This window comes from Lissotriton helveticus, chromosome 4_1, assembly GCF_964261635.1.
Source record: "Lissotriton helveticus chromosome 4_1, aLisHel1.1, whole genome shotgun sequence".
Taxonomy (NCBI): Eukaryota; Metazoa; Chordata; class Amphibia; order Caudata; family Salamandridae; genus Lissotriton; species Lissotriton helveticus.
The window spans coordinates 1,501,916,935-1,501,934,276 of NC_136063.1; the positions used below are offsets into that span (position 1 = coordinate 1,501,916,935).

At 47.1% G+C, this 17,342-nt stretch overlaps 1 protein-coding gene across 2 annotated transcripts in view; it reads right to left on the minus strand.

Moving 5' to 3' along the window:
* C4_1H6orf52 (chromosome 4_1 C6orf52 homolog) overlaps positions 1 to 17,342 on the minus strand; it is a 287,362-nt gene that overhangs the window by 119,012 nt on the left and 151,008 nt on the right. For both annotated transcript variants that reach the window (XM_078688091.1, XM_078688090.1), the window contains exon 6: positions 16,667 to 16,786. In XM_078688091.1, coding sequence (XP_078544217.1) covers positions 16,667 to 16,786 — 120 coding nt within the window. The remainder of the gene's footprint in view (positions 1 to 16,666; positions 16,787 to 17,342) is intronic.

A 17,342-nucleotide genomic window follows, 5' to 3' on the forward strand; every position in this document is an offset into this window, starting at 1 on the left:
ATTAAGTATAATATATTCGGCAGAGACCTAGTCGACTTAAGTCCTACGTCTAAGCTGCAGGGTATATTATTCCAATGCGCAGAGCCTATTGGGAATATAGGAACTACACTACACCGCCAACCCCCAGGGCAGGCTCCTGCAGTATCCCAGGGTGCCCACCACCAGGACACTGTAGTTTGCAATGACAGGGCGGGAGCCTCGCGGCTCCCACCCTGTCATTGCAAACTGCTTTGCTATTTGGAAGAGAGCAGGAAACCTGCTCTCTCTTCCAAATAGCAAAGCAGATTGTTTTTCCACATGGAGAGCAGCAGGTTAGCTGCTCCCCATGTGGAAAAGCAATGCCGGCTCCTGCAGGATACGGGGAGCCGGCGGGACTGTGTGGGGATTGGGGACACCCCCACGGTCCCCAACGTAGGGGGCCAGCCCCGGGGGATGGGGTCCCCAGGGCTACAAGTGGCTCGGGAGGGGGGCCACGCACCCCCCATCCCCAAAATATTATTTTTTTTTAAATAAAAAAAGGCCGGTCCTGGGGGTTGGGGACCCCAGGGCCATAAGTGGCCCGGAAGGGAGGCTACGAGGCTCCCCTCCCCAATAGTTGTTAACATAAAATAAAAAGGCCATGCCCCTAGGGATGGGGTCCCCGGGCGATTAAGGCTTCGGGAGGGGGGCCACGCCGCCCCCTTCCGCCTTTTTTGAAAATTAAAAATAATAATTAGGGGGCAGGCCCTGGGGGATGGTGTCCCCAGGGCCCAAAAAATTGAAAAAGAAAGGGGGGGCTACACAGCCCCCCTTCTTAAAAAGATAAAATAAAAAAAAGACCGGCATCGCGCCTGAGGCCACACACCCTCCTTTCATCACTCTGCAAACGCGCCCCTTGGAGCGTTTGCAGAGGGGGAACAAATTCCCCTTGAATACTAGGGGTCCCTGGGGGCCAACTAGCCCACCAGGAACCTCCAGGATGCGCCAGGGGGCTGAGTTGCAGAGAGGTGTTTTGAGGCCACGCCCCTTTTTACACCTCTCTGCAACGCAGCTCTGTGGCGCTTATTGGAGGTAGCTGGTGTTCTAGTTGCACCCCAGGGACCCTCTGTATTCAAGGGGAGTTATTCACCCAACTTAAAACGCGCCATGGGGCGCGTTTGCACAGTGGTGAAGGGAGGGGGCGGGGCCTGAGTTCACATGCGTGCAAACACACCTTGTGGCGCGGTATAAGTAGAGGAATTGATTCCTTGACAATCCTGAGGGTCCCTGGGGGCCAACTAGCCCACCAGGTACCTCCATTAAGCGCCATGGAGCTGCGTTGCAGAGTGTTGTAAAATGAGGCGTGGCCTCTGAACATTTCTCTGCAATACAGCCCCCGGTCGCCTACTGGAGGTACCTGGTGGGCTAGTTGGCCCCCAGGGACCCACAGGATTGAGGAGGAATTAATTCTCTACCTTAAAACACGGCACAGGGCGTGTTTGTAGACATGTCACCTCAGGTCACACCCCTTTCCTTCACCGCTGTGCAAATGCACCCCATGGCGCGTTTAAAGTTGGGGAAATAATTCTCTTTCAAAACTGAGGGTCCCTGAGGGCCAAATAGCGCAACAGGTATCTCCAGTATGCGTCAGGGAGCTGCGTTGCAGACAGGGGTTCAGAGGCCACGCCCCTTTGTACACCTCTCAGCAACACAGTTCTGTGGCACTTACTGGAGGTACCTAGTGGGATAGTTTGACCTTAGGGACCCTTAGGATTGAAGGGGAATTAATCTCTCAACTTAAACAGTCACAGGGCACGTTTACACAGTGGTGAAGGGAGGGGACGGGGCCTGACGTGATGTGTGCAAACACGCCCTGTGGCGCACTTTAAGTTGGGGAAAAAATTCCACTTCAAACCTGAGGGACCCTGGGAGCCAAGTAGCCCACAAGGTGCTTCCAGGAAGCGCCACTGCGCTGCGTTGCAGAGAAGTGGTGCAGGCCGTGCCCCTTTTTACAGCTCTCTGCAACGCAGCTCTGTGGCGCTCACTGGATGTACTACGAATTCTGATTTACTCACCTGTTATCAGGAGAGACCTCAGTGCTGCATCTTTGAGCCCAGTACTGATCCTAAAAAGTAATTCTAACCATACCGCGGGGAGGGAGCACTGAACCTGGCTCCCGGGATCGGGATCACTACAATAGTGTTCGCCCACCTTCAGAAAGCCCCAACCAGACCAACTCGGCCCGCAACTTACCATATTCTCCTCGCAACGCTTCTGCCGAGATAAGACCCGGCAAATCGAGCAGGCCGGCCGAAATCGAATGGAGGCATCCTGCCCAGCTCCTCAAATCAATCAACAGCACGATAAGGATCCCCTGCAGCGCCTGGACCCGCCTCAGCAGCCCCACGTGAAACCACCAAGTGACGAGCACGGACCGTGGATCCTATTTCTGGAAAGATTCACGTTCGATTCTGCACCGGAGCAGCGCCGGAGGTAGGTCGCCTGACTCCAATATGGCCGCCACGCGCGACCTACACTAAAACAATTGTAGCTTGCCAACTCCTGATGCCCCCACGTTAACTAGCAGAGCACAGACACCCCTGGGAGCATAAAGAGGAATCTAGTAAAACCTAATTTGTTCTGCCTATCATCCCATCAACGAGTCTGGATGCAAAAAAAGAGAAGGCTGACTCTAAAATGGCCGCCACGCGCGACCTCCCCAACCACAAATGAAGCCGGTTGACTACCCAGGCCCTCAATCTGACCAGCGGAGCGCGGACACCCCTAGGAGCACAAAGGGGATCCCTGTAAAAAACCTATCACTCCTGATATCGCCCTGTCAGCTAGTCTGACTCTAAAAATGTCCGTCAGGCCATAGAACCTCCGCTCCAACATAAAATCTCCTCGCCCCCTGCCAAGGCTGTTTGGCCATACGATGCCCACCCCCTAGATCTTCACGAGCCACAGCCCTCCATCTTAACAGATCCCACACCCTGCCCTTAGACGACCACGGGAAGTAGATCACTAAGCCTACCAGGAACTACATCCCCGCCTCAGTCCCTATCAGGTCTGAGGCCTGGTTACACCTAACAACAGGCCAGAACAATACCCAATGAGATAAATTAACACTTTCACTCATCCTACTCCTGACTTGTAACACTCGCCCCCTCCCCCTCTTAGGTACCCCTTTACACACAGTCCCTCCTTCTTTGTCCCTCCCCACCTCCTTCTTTTTCTCTTGGTCCCTGGCCCACCGTACTTCAGAATTAGGGTCCCTAGCGCTGGGATACCTCTGGGTGACTACGCGCTTTACAAAAATAAAATAATAATAATAATAATAATAATAATAATGATGGCTATTGACTCGCCATCCCCTCTCACTCAATCCCTACCTACCCACCTGAAACCCCATAGCCGGAACTCATTCATGATCAGCTTCCCCCCCCCCTCCTTTCTACAAAAATGAGACGCATCTTCAAACAGAAATTAATCAGACAACACAAAGAAACCCTATTCACAGACATCTACCACTCAGCTTCCAAAGGTCCGATTAAGACGGACCTTATCTTCCACACTGAGAGACCGGAAGATTGGATCTCCACGATCAGAAAGCAACTCTATATCACCAAAACCACAACCACTCCCCATAGTTGCAAATTAACTGCCACCCTCCCCAATTGTTCAGCTAGAAGAGGGATCGCATCCATGACCATCTACACAAATGGCACGGTCCTCATCTAGGCAAACGACGAGAACCTTGAAACTTTCGACTCCCTATTTCCCTCATTACGATCTGCTCTCCCGCCCTTACAGCACCCCATCTCAACCCTTAACACACCTACAACTACAGCTAACCTTGAAGCCTGCGACTCACTCTTCCACCCTCTCTGATCACACCCACTCCGATCCGCCCTGACCCAATACGCTCCCCCACAGATGCGTTGCCCCAACGCAACACAACTCCCGCCTACAGCCAACCAACCTCAACAGAAAACGCCAGCCACAACATCACACCCCCCACCACCCACCCTACAATCCCTACCAACCATATCCCTCAGCTCCTTACAGAAAGCACTAACTCGACTCCTTACTGGATACATCCACCGCAACCTCACGGACGTGACCCGTCGACAATGACCCCTCCCCTCACTAGTTCCATAACAGTCCTCAGACACTCAAAGCCTGCTCCTGCCCCCATCCATCCTCCTCCTTTTACCTCGCCCTTGATTTCTAAAAAGGACAAACCGCCCTTCAATACTAATAAGAGATTACACTCCCTCAACTCGAGCCTCAGCACTCAAAATGAAGCCCTAGATGCCCCCAACTCCCCCCATGACTCCTTGGCGCAGCGTCTCGCGTCACTTGAAAGCCAGATAGACGTAATCTACCAGGGCTTAACCGAAATCCTCTCCAACCTAGATAAAGCCCGCAGACCCCCTAAATCCCCTCCCTGGACTCCCCCTACCGTCAACGTAAAAAGCCCCTCCTGGCCCACAGAAACCCTCGGAACCCAGCCTCATAGACCCCCTATCAGGGTCATAGAACACCGGCCACAAAAAGCCTCAAGAACCGTAGTCCCTGCCCCGAGGGCTAAGAACCAGGCAATGTCCGATATAACACCCTGACCTCAAGGCCCATTAGAAAAGAAGCATCCATGTCAGACAAAGAAGCAGCCATTCTAGCCTCCTCATATGACACACCCCCCTCTAACTCCCCTAAATGCAAAATCCAAGTGATCAAAGGCCTTCCCTGCTCAAAAACCCACAAGACGGCCCGTCCTCACCGCCATACCTAGGGCGCCCAAAGAAAGGATTGCCAACAACAAAGAGCTTTTCACTAACTGCTTTCTGATCAACTGCAGGTCGGCCCCACTTCATGCAATTGATCTAGCTGAGGCTATCCTCTCGCATGACATTGACATTGCGTTCCTCACGGAGACCTGGCTAAATAGGATATCGCCTCCTTGCCTAGACATGCTGGTACCCCCAGGCTTCTCCCTAATCAACAAGGACAATATAGACCAGCGAGGAGGAGGGATTGCCATTATCCACAAGGACAATCTGGTCATCACGGAAACCAACTCTTTCGATTACGATTCATTTGAATGTCTCTCCTCCAATATCAAGACCAAAGATAGTGGTTCTTTACTGTGTCACTTGCTCTATCACCCCCCAGGTAAAAACGCCGCATTTGGAGAACAACTATCCGACCTGATAGCACAATGTGCACTCGGAAATACCAATAATCTAATTCTCGGTGACCTGAACCTTCGGTGGAACGAGACCAACAACCCACTAATCCAATCGCTATCCAGTCTCCTCTGTGATAACAATCTAATCCAGCACTGCACAGAGGAGACACACTACAAAGGAGCCACACTGGATGCCATCATTGCACAAAAGAACACAATCACGATCAATCACATACTCCCCGTCGACTGGTCAGACCACCACCTGATCCTATTTCATATCAATCACCCCACTCTTTCCCATTCACCCCCTCAAGACCCTCCCAAATGGCTGAGAAACTTCTCCCAAGTTCCTCTGGGAATCCTAGAAGATCAGATAAGCTCACTTCTCCCTAACAACAAAGTCCACCTCTCCACCAATGACCTCACTGACCGGTACAATACTGACCTAGTGTCCTTACTCGACAAAATAGTTCCTTTAAAGCTCAAAAAGAGCAGAGCCATCACGTCCAGATCATGGTTCAACTCTGACCTCAACTCCGAAAGGAGGAATCTAAGAGCCAAAGAAAGAAAGTGGAGAAACAACCAGACTGCCATCCTTCGGGATCAGCTTAAATCAGCCCGCAGGAAGTATAATAACCACATCAAAGACAAGAAATCCAGCTTCTTCCATGAGGCACTGGACAGTGCCAAAAACAGACCCAAGGAGCTCTATAGCGTCATTAGACAACAAACCTCCAAGCCAGTGTCCTCATCTGTAAGGGCACCCAAAGATCTCTGTGACAACTTCGCCCAGTTCTTTAACGACAAGATATCAAAAATCGAACTATCATTAGACATCAAGAAATCCCACCCCATGAAGAGCATCACGGGAGTGCCACATGTTCTCTCTCCTGGCTCTTCTCCCAACTCATGGCTCAGTTTTCATCCCGTGCAAGAAACTGAGAATCACATTGATCTCATCCTCCAAACCCTCTGCACATGTCCTAGACCCCATTCCTCCCCTACTGATCAAAAAAATGAATACGCCTTTGCACCGCTCTGGAGCAAAATCATAAATAGCTCCCTAAAAAACGGAGTGGTTCCTGATTGCCTTAAAATAGGGCAAGTCACCCGCCTGCTGAAAAAACTTGGCCTAGATCCGACAGATCTAAACAATTTCAGACCTGTATCAAACCTCCCCTTGCTCTCAAAAACACTTGAAAGATGTGTACTTCATCAACTGACACAGCACCTGGACAACATCAACCTATTGGATTCCCACCAGTCTGGCTTCAGAAAAGGCTGCAGCACAGAAACCGCGATTCTGAACATCATGGACGATATTCATGAATCACTAGACTCTGACAAATGCTGCCTTCTCATTCTCCTTGACCTTTCAGCAGCATTTGATACGGTTGACCACAAACTCCTCATAAGGGCTCTCCAAGAAAGAGCTGGTCTTGGCGAGGTAGTTCTTAAATGGTTCTCCTCCTTTATACACAACCGCACGCAAAAAATCAAAATCAAAAACTTCACCTCCAAAATCCAACAAGGGCGTCCCCCAAGGATCGGTGCTCTTGCCTCAACTCTTCAACATCTACATGGAACCTCTTTCCAAACTACTCAGAAAAGCCAACATCTGCTTCCACCTCTTTGCGGATGATACGCAGATCTATCTGGAAACTACCTCTCTCAAAGACATTCAAAGACTAAATGATGTCCTGAAAGTTGTTCAAGATTGGCTGACAAGCAACCACCTGAAACTAAATCCAGACAAGACTGAGACACTCCTCATCTCGAACAAGGAGGATAACCCCCAAATCACCGAATGGTTAAAGGCTATCGATGCGCTCAAAGGGAATCTCACTCTAGCAGATTCTGTCAAATCTCTAGGCATCACCTTAGACCTAAAACTGAACATGATGAGACACATTAAGAATTCGGCCAAAAGGGCGTTCCTTGACCTCAGACTTCTGAACAAAATTAAACCCTACATTCCAACCAAGGACCTTATACTGGCCACACAATCTCTAGTACTATCAGGACTGGACTATGGCAACGCAGTCCTAACAGGAATCCCTAAATCGCACCTGGCACCCATCAAAACAACATTACACGCGGCAGCTAGAATGATCAGCGGCATTAAAAAATCTGATCATAACTCTCCTGCACTCAAAGAACTCAAATGGCTTCCAGTCGAAATGCGAAGTAGCTTCAGAACAGCCTGCCTAACCCATAAAGCCCTGCACACTGGCAAACCCGAGTACCTGGCGAAAAAACTCAGAAAAGCAGGCCAATCCAGGAATCTGAGAAGTTCTAACTCCCTCCTTCTCATCCCACCTAAAACCAGAAGGAAAAGAACAGCTGAATGCTCTCACTGGAAGCGCCCCCAAGATTTGGCATTCCATCCCCCGGCACATCAGAACCCTGCCTTCCTTTGTGAAATTCAAAAGACAACTCAAATCCTTGTTCCTCAACCGTTCCCTAGGAAGTGGATAACCTGGGACAGACAGCAATCATCGAGAGATGATCCAATCCTAAGACTTGAAGAATCTTGAAGCCAAAAAGGCTCTGCAAGCTGTATGTGACGTCACATTGGATTCAAGGCCTAATCTCCTTTGAAAGTGATGCCAAACGACGCACGGTCGACCATTTTAGCTCTTTGGGGAGAATTCCTTTGATTTTGATTGCGATCCTGACGTTGAGAGTGCTCTTCTACTTTGAATACAATTTGCCAAGATATTGCTGCATCAGATGAGTACTGGGTTTTGGCATTTCCTGAGAGCTGTTCTTGAAGAGGTTTCTGTTTCCGTGTGCCTGCAAGCTGTGTTCTGGTGAGCCACCTACATCATCGGTGCATATTTTTCTGACAAAGATATTTACGTGACTTGGGCTGATTTCTCATAGCTATGAACAAACAAGCTTTATTTCTACTGCAACTGCCAATTGCAGAGATTAATTTGAGATTTCCATCCAGCAACATAATATTCTTTTGTTTGGGGTTTGTGGGGAAGAAAACAAGTTACTTACCTGTAACTTTGGTTCTCCAGTATTGGTAACTTTCATAGAATCCCATTGCTTGTATCATTCCCCGTCGTCGGGATGAGAGTCCCTGGTAAATAAAAAATACCAAAGAAATAGATACAAAAAAAGAAAAAGCCCTAAGCCTCATCTCATTTTGTAGCATATCCACTTCTTTTTATAAAAGAGACCGAATAAAATGAACAGCCAATCAGAACAGCCTCACCCCAACGAACCTTCCTAAGAGAGCCTCAGAGCTTTAAATTTTCTACCAGACGTTGTGCAAGGGAGTCTCCACTGAGCTCTGCTCAGTTTTTCTACAACTACTTTTTTATATCAACTCTTAACAAATCTTCAACATGTCAGACAAGGAAAAGAAGGCTGTTTCAAGGCTTGTGCCACCTGCTCCAAAAAGAGATGTAATGTGGAGGACAAACATAAAGACTGTATTTATTGTTTGTATCCGGATCATAAAGCTACTGACTGCAAGATCTGTCGGATCTTCTCAACTAAGACCGTGCGCGACCGTGAGGGACGTCTGCTCACTTGGCTTCAGAAATGAAAGTCACAAAAAGATCCTGTTTCACGTGACAGTGATGATGCTTCATCTGCGACTACGTCGAGGAGATCACAAAAAAAGAAGTAGGTCTGCACCTATTTCTATGATATTTTTTATTTACCTGGGACTCCAATCCCGACGACGGGAATGATACAAGGGATGGGAATCTATAAAAGTTCCAATACTGGAGTAACTTAACATCTTCACTGATTTAAATGGGGTAGTATTTTCTTCGTTTTCTCAGAGGTTCCAATCTAATGTGAGGGGATGTGCTTATGTCAAGTCAGTGTGATGTCCTCAAGGTGGGTTGTGTGGGTTGGTCATACCTACTGTCTATTTTAAGGGTTAGTGATACCTTGTGTTATGACTGTGCGCATCTGTGCTAGATTTTTATGGATTCCTTGTTTGAAGGTCTCGGGTTTAAGGATACCCTGGATTTGTCTTGGGTTAAAGGATACCCATAGTATGTTGCAAGAGTGTGTTGGGTTTAAGGAGACCCTGGATTTGCCTTAGGTTTAAAAGATAGACTGGATTTGCTTTGGGTTAAAGGATACCCTGAATTTGCTTTGGGTTTAACACCTATGCTCATGACGAGCTCAGCTCGTCATGAGGCACGGTGCTTGTGTGCTCATGACGAGCTGAGCTCAACATGAGCCGTGGAACGCTCACACGCGGGGATAATTCCCCTGATGTGCTGAACGTTCCACGGAAACGGGTGTGGTCATGACGAGCTTAGCTCGTCATGAGCACACAAGCACTGTGCCTCATGATGAGCTCAGCTCATCATGAGCACGGGGTCGCTGTGCGCGCCCCCCCCCCGCCTCCCGCCCCCCAGCACAGCGGGGAAATCACCCCCGCTGCGAAGGGGTTAAGTATACCCTGAATTTGTTTTGGGTTTACAGATACCCATACTATGTTTTGAGAGTGTTTTAGGTTTCAAGTTACCCTGTTTTGGTATGGGTGGAGTCTTATCTTTTCTTTCAGGTTAGACCTGTCCTGCCATTAGTATGTGCAGTAGAGGGTTGTAGATCCCTGGTTCTGCCGCAGTCTTGTGCTTTAGTATGAGGCGCAATGGGTACTCTGTGTGGTGGTGAGATACCTGTAGTTTGTAGTGTGAGTTATGAGGGATACCATCCACTGTTTTTAAGAATGTATCTCTTCATCTTGCATTCTTTGTTTGTTTATGATTATTATTTTGGGTAGATGTGTGTTTTACTATCTCCATACATTTGATTGTTTATGATCACTTTAAGGAGGGGTGTATCATGATTATGTTGTTTATGCATCCTTCTTTGCTGACGTGTGTTTTATCACCTTCAAACATTTGGATCGTTTTTAATCATTATAAGGGGGAGATGTGTTGTTATGTACTTGTTACTTAATGCATCCTCCCTATGGAGGTTCTCTGCCTTGCTGCTCAGCCTATGGTGAGGTCATTTAGAATGTTCAGTGGGTTTGTATTGAAAGGAGAATCAGTTGGTGTGGAAGGGCTGAGCAGCGAGGAGGTTGCTCCTGGTGGGGCACTTTTATGGAGCAGACTAACATCCTGTAACCTGTAACCTATGTAGTAATCTCAAGAATAAATCTACTACCGTTACTACAAGACAGGCCTGCGCATCATTCTTCGTTTTAACACCAAACAAACAGAAAATGGCACAAAGCCATTTAAATACTCATATTGCAAGTATTGTGCTAGCATGCAGGCCGGGAGGGCAAGTCTTGTGTGGTTGCTGAAGGATACTAGCTGTAGCAGCTCTGATGTGGAGACAGGGTCCTAACTTGCTGGTGCTGTTAGGGCTGGGGAGGGTCATACAGGTTGGTTACACTCCAAGCCCCTTTCGCTTTTGGCTGGTGCTCGCTCGCTTTATAGGGCAGAGCAGGGCCACACTGGTGGCTAGCCATTGTGGAAAGAGGAGGGAAATCCAGAGAGAAAATGTCTCTCTTTGATGGAATTCCCTTTGTGCTACAACGCTCACCAAAGTGGCGTCAGGACAAAACTTCTCCAGTAGTGCAAAGTGAGCATGCGCACATCTATTTGACATCAATGCGTATGCTCAACTCAGGGACTAAATAAACAAGCACTGGCGTTGCCAATAGGTCTCGCAGTAGGAAAGTTGGAGCTGTTGGTTTTGTAAATGACATTTTATATTTATGTTTTGTGATTTACAATGCCAATACTTTTAACTTTATCAAATGTGACACTTATAGCATTTGTAATGCCACATGTTTTGTATTTACGTGACTTAGATGTATATATCTTCCTAATATAAATGTGGTGTGCGTGTTGCCGTGCGTGAATGGGAGAGAGACTGGGAGTGTGGGGGGGGTGGGAGGGAGAGTCTGTGGGCTGTGAGTTCGGTGTGCGTGTTTCCGCGAGTGAAAGGCAGGAACGTGCAGATGAATGAAAGAGAGAAGCTATGGTGTGCGTGTTGCCGTGCGTGAATAGGAGAGTCTGGGGGTGGGGGTGGGGGGTTGGGAGAGAGTCTGTGGGCTGTTTGTGTTTAGTGTGCGTGTTTCCGCGAGTTGAAGGCAGGGGGGTATGCTTGGAAAGCGTGCACGTCTGAACGTTGTCGACGTGTGCGTGTTGCCGTGCATGAATGGGAGAGAGTCTGTGGCCTGTTTGTGTTTAGTATGCGTGTTTCCGCGAGTTAAAGGCAGGGGGGGTATGCTTGGAAAGAGTGCACGTCTGAATGTTGTCGACGTGTGCGTGTTGCCGTGCGTGAATACATTTTGCAGTTGTGCCGGTCACAGTCTATTACCTGTCTTGGTGCTAGTTATCCTCAGACCTCTGTCCTTGAATAACTGCATGGATTGGTGTTCCTTGTTATTTCTGTCCCAAAATTATGATTTATTTGCAGACACCAAAGGGTGTTTTAACTCCTCTGACCAAAAATACATTTATCGTTAGTGTCCCGATTTGTAGAGCATGGACATCTAGGAGAGTGCCAGCTGTCCTGTGTCTCTCTATGGTGCAGGGCTTCTGGGTAATAGGGACACGGGGGCTTTCGATGCGTGGCACTGATAGGCTGGATGAACGCCGGTAGCCATCTTGCTCGTAACGTAAGCTACATGTGAGTCCCAAAAGATCGAATTTGGTGCGCAGCGGCTGGACTTTGTCTAGTTTTCATTACTACCACGTGTGCTGGTCTTATGCTCCCTGTGGGCTGTTTGTGTTTGGTTTGCGTGTTGCCGTGCGTGAATGGGAGAGAGTCTGTAGGCTGTTTGTGTTTGGTGTGCGTGTTTCCGCGAGTGAAAAGCAGGGGGGGTATGCTTGGAAAGAGTGCACGTCTGAATGGTGTTGACGTGTGCGTGTTGCCGTGCGTGAATGGGAGAGAGTCTGTGGGCTGTTTGTGTTTAGTGTGCGTATTTCTGCGAGTTAAAGGCAGGGGGGGGTATGCTTGGAAAGAGTGCACGTCTGCGTGTTTCCGCGAGTTAAAGGCAGGGGGGGGGGGGAATGCTTGGAAAGAGTGCACGTCTGAATGTTGTCGACGTGTGCGTGTTGCCGTGCGTGAATGGGAGAGTCTATGGGCTGTTTGTGTTTAGTGTGCGGGGGGGTATGCTTGGAAAGAGTGCACGTCTGAATGTTGTCGTGCTACGGTGAGATAAGCAAGAGGCACGCGCAGGACAGAGAGAAGGTGGGCAGAGGGAGCAGCTTCAATGAGGCGTGGACAAAGTGAAGAGCCAATGAAAAACAACAAAAGCTCGTGAAAAAAAAGTTTATGGCCCAAAAGCGCGTGCCTGTGGCCACGTGAACTCGAAGAAAACAGCACCGAAAAAGCCATAGTTTGACGAGTATTTTGACCACTAGAATTCTCTCCAATCCATTCCTGCGGAATGGAAAAGGGGAGACCTAAAAAGAAACAGGACATTTCTCTGCTTCACCTGGGCATTACACAAAAAACAGGATATTTTTAAAATTTGGAGAAAAGTGTCTGGACACTTCTCCAAAAACCAGAACTCTACGGGGAAATTCAGGACATCTGGTCCCCCTACAAAGAAGTTGTCTTGAGAAACTACACAAGCAGAAACTCCTGAGTCTATGAAGGCATAGCTGGCTGTAGCTGTGGAAGAATGCATAGTTCTGTCGCCAGTGGATTTGCTGTGTGATGAGAAGAGAAACAAAGTTATGTTTCTTCGATTTTCAGGCGGACGTGAAAACTACATAGTTGAATGGAACCAATAATGCCAGAATCTTCTGGGAATTGCAAGCATAGATCCTGGCTTATATTGAAAAGTTGGCTGCCTATGTGAAGTCAAGAGCCACAGTGGAGTTAAGCGCACGATCCCTAGGGAGCAAGCAGAATAACCTTCATGAACTACAACTGCTCTGAGGAAACAGAATGGTCTCCATCTGGTTTACGGAAAAACCAGCAGCAAATTGCTTCAAGACAAAAAATTGTTTGAAACCCACAGGAGCTCTAATAAGAAAGTAGTTTAGTTAATTAAAATATAGATAAACTGCCTGAACGCACTGAAAAATTGCTGCCACAAGAATTTCGGGAAGGATGCCTAGCCATTGAATTCAGAACGAATAGTAAACAACTGCTCTGGTTACAATGATCAGCTATCAAAAATATGATCATCTTTCTTGATGGGAATATGCAAGTGCATCCGCTACCCAATTAGAACAGGCTTTCATCTACTTATCCGTTTGCATATTACGACAAAGCAAGAGTTGAGAGGTAGAAATCTCTTTTTGGTTTCTGATACCAACTCAAAAGATCATTGTATAAGCACTTTTATTTTTTTGTAATGTTGTTTGAAAAAAGTGAGTGGTGCTTTTCATAACTTTGTGGTGATAATGCAGGTGGGCTTGTGAGCAGGACATGAGATACAATTTACTGTTACGATAAAACCTTGGCAGAGCAGTGACACTTTTTGATAAACGTGTTTCACTGTGGCTAGTTTGCACCACACAACCCTCTTGAGGTAAGCAATGGACTTGATCTACCCAGACAGTCAAGAATGCTTTAGTGAGAGCATTGCAGTATGTATACATGAAGCTCTGATTGCACATAACCCTGTGAATCAAAGGGCCTGGCTTAGCACTACTTTATAGCATTTGTATTTTGTTTGCGCATGCTTCCTTTTCAAATGTGATTTGTTTGGATGTAAGATTTTTATTTCTAGGACTACATTTTGTTTCCACATCAGTACTTTATTGAAATCTTATTCTTTATTGAGGGCACAGTTCTGAATGTATTACCTTTATTTCGCTACAGCAGAATTTCTTAAAAAGCTGTATTGATTTGTTTGCAGGCACCTACTGAATGTTTAACATCATATTTATTTTTGGCCACATGTTCCTATTTTCTTTAAAATGGACTGTGATGTGGGCCAACGTAATTAACCGTGGCTACGTTCAATTCAGGCATTCCATCTGTCACTTTTGGTATACCCCATTTTCATTAAAGCACAAGATTTCCTTCTTAGCAACCTTCCATTTGCTACTTTCCATTTCATCCATCAGTGCCTCTAGATTTCCTATGCATCGGCATTCGTGCTTGGCTTTCTTTTACACCACTCCATGAGTTCAGATCCTCGTCAACACTGGGAGCCTTGCCTTTTATCTTTTACCTTACTAACTCTAAGTCATAAAACTGAGGGTCCAGATTTCCTATTACAGGGGGCAGGTGGCTTAATATCATATTTACCATACTGTGCTCTCAGATAGTCCGTTTAACACCACTCAGGCCCAGATTTTATCATGAGGTAAGGCTAGCTAGATTTCTATTTTAACACATCTCATCACTCTAGACTCTAGAGACTACCATTTGACATTTATGACCGTGCCCCAAACATATGCTTCTCATTAACACTTCTTGCATATATTTTTTTTAAGACCAAGACACCTTTTCAATGATAAAATCTTCATACACACTCCCAAAATATAAACTCCAGATTCCTAATAATTAAGAGTAAGAAAGTGTTAGACCTGTCAGCCCTTTGGGTGGTCCCTCCTATTATTTGTTTATTTTGTTCCCTTTTTGCCTCCTAAGTTTTCTATTTTTTTTGTCCACTAGAATTTTGGCGTTGTCCTAGGGGTTAGGTGCTACCTTGCCCCTCTAACTCTTTGAGGCCTAGTCACCCTCTTAAAAATGATGAAAACAGAGTCACAAAATGGTGGCTTGTAACTGCCACATTTTTCCCTCAGGATCTAGGGCCATAGGACTCTATTAGGAAGTTCTAGAACCTTCTGGCTGGTTCTGGTAGCCAGAGCCCAACCTATAAAAGGCCAGAACCAGGGCGGCCATTTTAGATGAAGATGGGGTTGATGTGAAGGAGTGACCTTTGAGCCAGTGGGAGTACAGGCTGTGGCGCTAGGGGGCTAGGACACACAGAGGGTTGACTTCCTTCCCTAGGGATTGCTGCCTTACTGCTGTCACCGACCTGCTAACCGTAGACCTGGCCCAACTGATTTATACTCGGTTGATTTGGACATAAGGTCCTCACGAGTTACCAGAACCTTTTTACCTGATGCTGGGGTGAAATCGTAAGACTGCTGAGAAGTGGTGAGCGGAGCAGGGAGATCTGCCCGGTACCCGGTAGCGTCAGACTGACCCAGGAACTGAGGGAATTCCTCAGCCTTATTCATTCCTAAAGACTTCCTTCTCTGGTACCCCCGTAGTGCTCACCTCTCTCCTGTACTGAGAAGCGCTGTCTCGAAGTCATCTACCCCTCTCTGAGGTACGAGGGTGTAGAGCGGGAACGCTGTGCTGGAGTCAGCGGAGTCAACGAGCTCGCGCAGGAATAGTGGCCCGGGATTGCACAGGTCCCGTAGAGGAGACACTTCACCCAGAAAGGGGCGGGGGCGGAGCGACAGCAAGGAGTTAGCTGCTGACGGGCGGGTCCGGAGGAGGGCCTGTCAGCTGCCTGATGAGAAAGGCGACGCCGCAAGGAAGACACTAATCTCCCGCGCAGGATCGATCGCGCGGACCTTCAGTTAACCTGTTAACTGCGCCTTGGTGAAGAGCGGAGGTGAGGTGCAACCAGCGTGCCGTGAGTGAGTGCGTCCTCCTCTTCCTGCAGGCTTGAGGCAGAGCGATTTGGCCTGTAAGGGGAGTAGACGCGGGACTACGGCGCTGGTGGAGGAAAGCGGTTGATTGGAGGCACCAGCCTCACTAACTACAAGTAAGCGGGGAACTGGGGGATAAGGGTCGTGGTCCCAGAAATTTACGCCACAGGCCCTGGTCTTTAATTTGATGCAAAAGAACTCTGTGGAACTGTGCGCTAGCCAGTGAGAGTCAGCCTGGCATGACTATCGATGAACTTGTGACTTGATACTCAACCAATCTAGTGCTAATACTGGCGGGTTGGTAAAGTGACCCAGGGGAGCCAGGGTTTGGTAAAATCCCCCAAGATTCTGGATGTGTATTGACACCGCGCATTCGAAAAGAGAATAAGGTGGGGGAGGGAAGAAACATAGGAGTAAAAGTTGGCAACTGCTGGGTAGTTACATTGGATAATCCAACTGAATAAGCTACACTGTGGTCACTAAATGGTCCTAGGGCATATTGTTGCGAAACTGATTAAATGTGAAATGTTATTTCATTGAACCATAACTAAACAACCTGAGAATAGCTAAATTGAAGGTAACAGGTGTAAATGATAGAACTGATGGGAAAAGATACCGAATGTGCACCATTTTATGCTTAACAGAAAATAACTTTTATAAAAGGTACCGGTATTTTTCTAAACTGGTCTAGTGTAATTTGTTTTTGGTGAGTGGACATTGAGTTGCTGTAAGTGAGTGATATAAGCACAACACGTCTGCCTTTGGAATTTAGCCTTACCTGCTCTGCGCCAGACTATCCTATGTGGACTGGTAACCCCAGGTCTAACAGAAAGGCTCCTGATTTTAATTGACAAAATCAAATATAAGTCCTAGATATGCAGCTATTGAAGAACAAATTCTGGAATCTGAACCTACAAAGGATAGATACATTTTTTCTCATTACCTCCTAGGGATGGCTAGGCTGAGCCGCAAAGGTTTTGTTCCAAGACCAGATTCCAAGTGGCATTCCAGTAAGGCTCTCTTATGCTCCTCCATATCTCCAAATTTCACAAAGCCAAAACCCCTAAAAAAAGGGAGGAAAGCACAAGCAATTGATTATTTAAGTATTGGATCAATTGTGATTGGCATTTTATCTGTAGATGAACTTTGCTGTGAAGTGATGTTGAGCCCGACCAAGTAGATTACTAATGCAGTAGTTAATAGTACATTTACAGATGCACTATAATAAGCATATAGTTCTTCATGAATACACAGCAAATACTTATGGTCAGTATTGACTTTTTAAAACACTACCAAAGTTGTAACATAAATAGGACCTAGGCCATTTTAACACTCCAAACCAAGCATTCCTGGGCGAGGGAACTTGATTCATATGAGCCTAAATGAACAGGAGTGTCCTACACCTCAATCAGAATATTCACATTTATTAATAGATAGGGGCACATGATAGAGATAAAAATACATTTCTGGATTATTGTTCTATGAGCTAGAATCAGACAAAGTTTACTTTTGCGGAAGCTACACCACCAAGGTTTGACAGTAACTATTGACCATAGAGGAAGGGTCTAGTGGTTGGACTTTGTCTGTTTCAGAGTGGCAAATATTGAGGTTATTTTAAG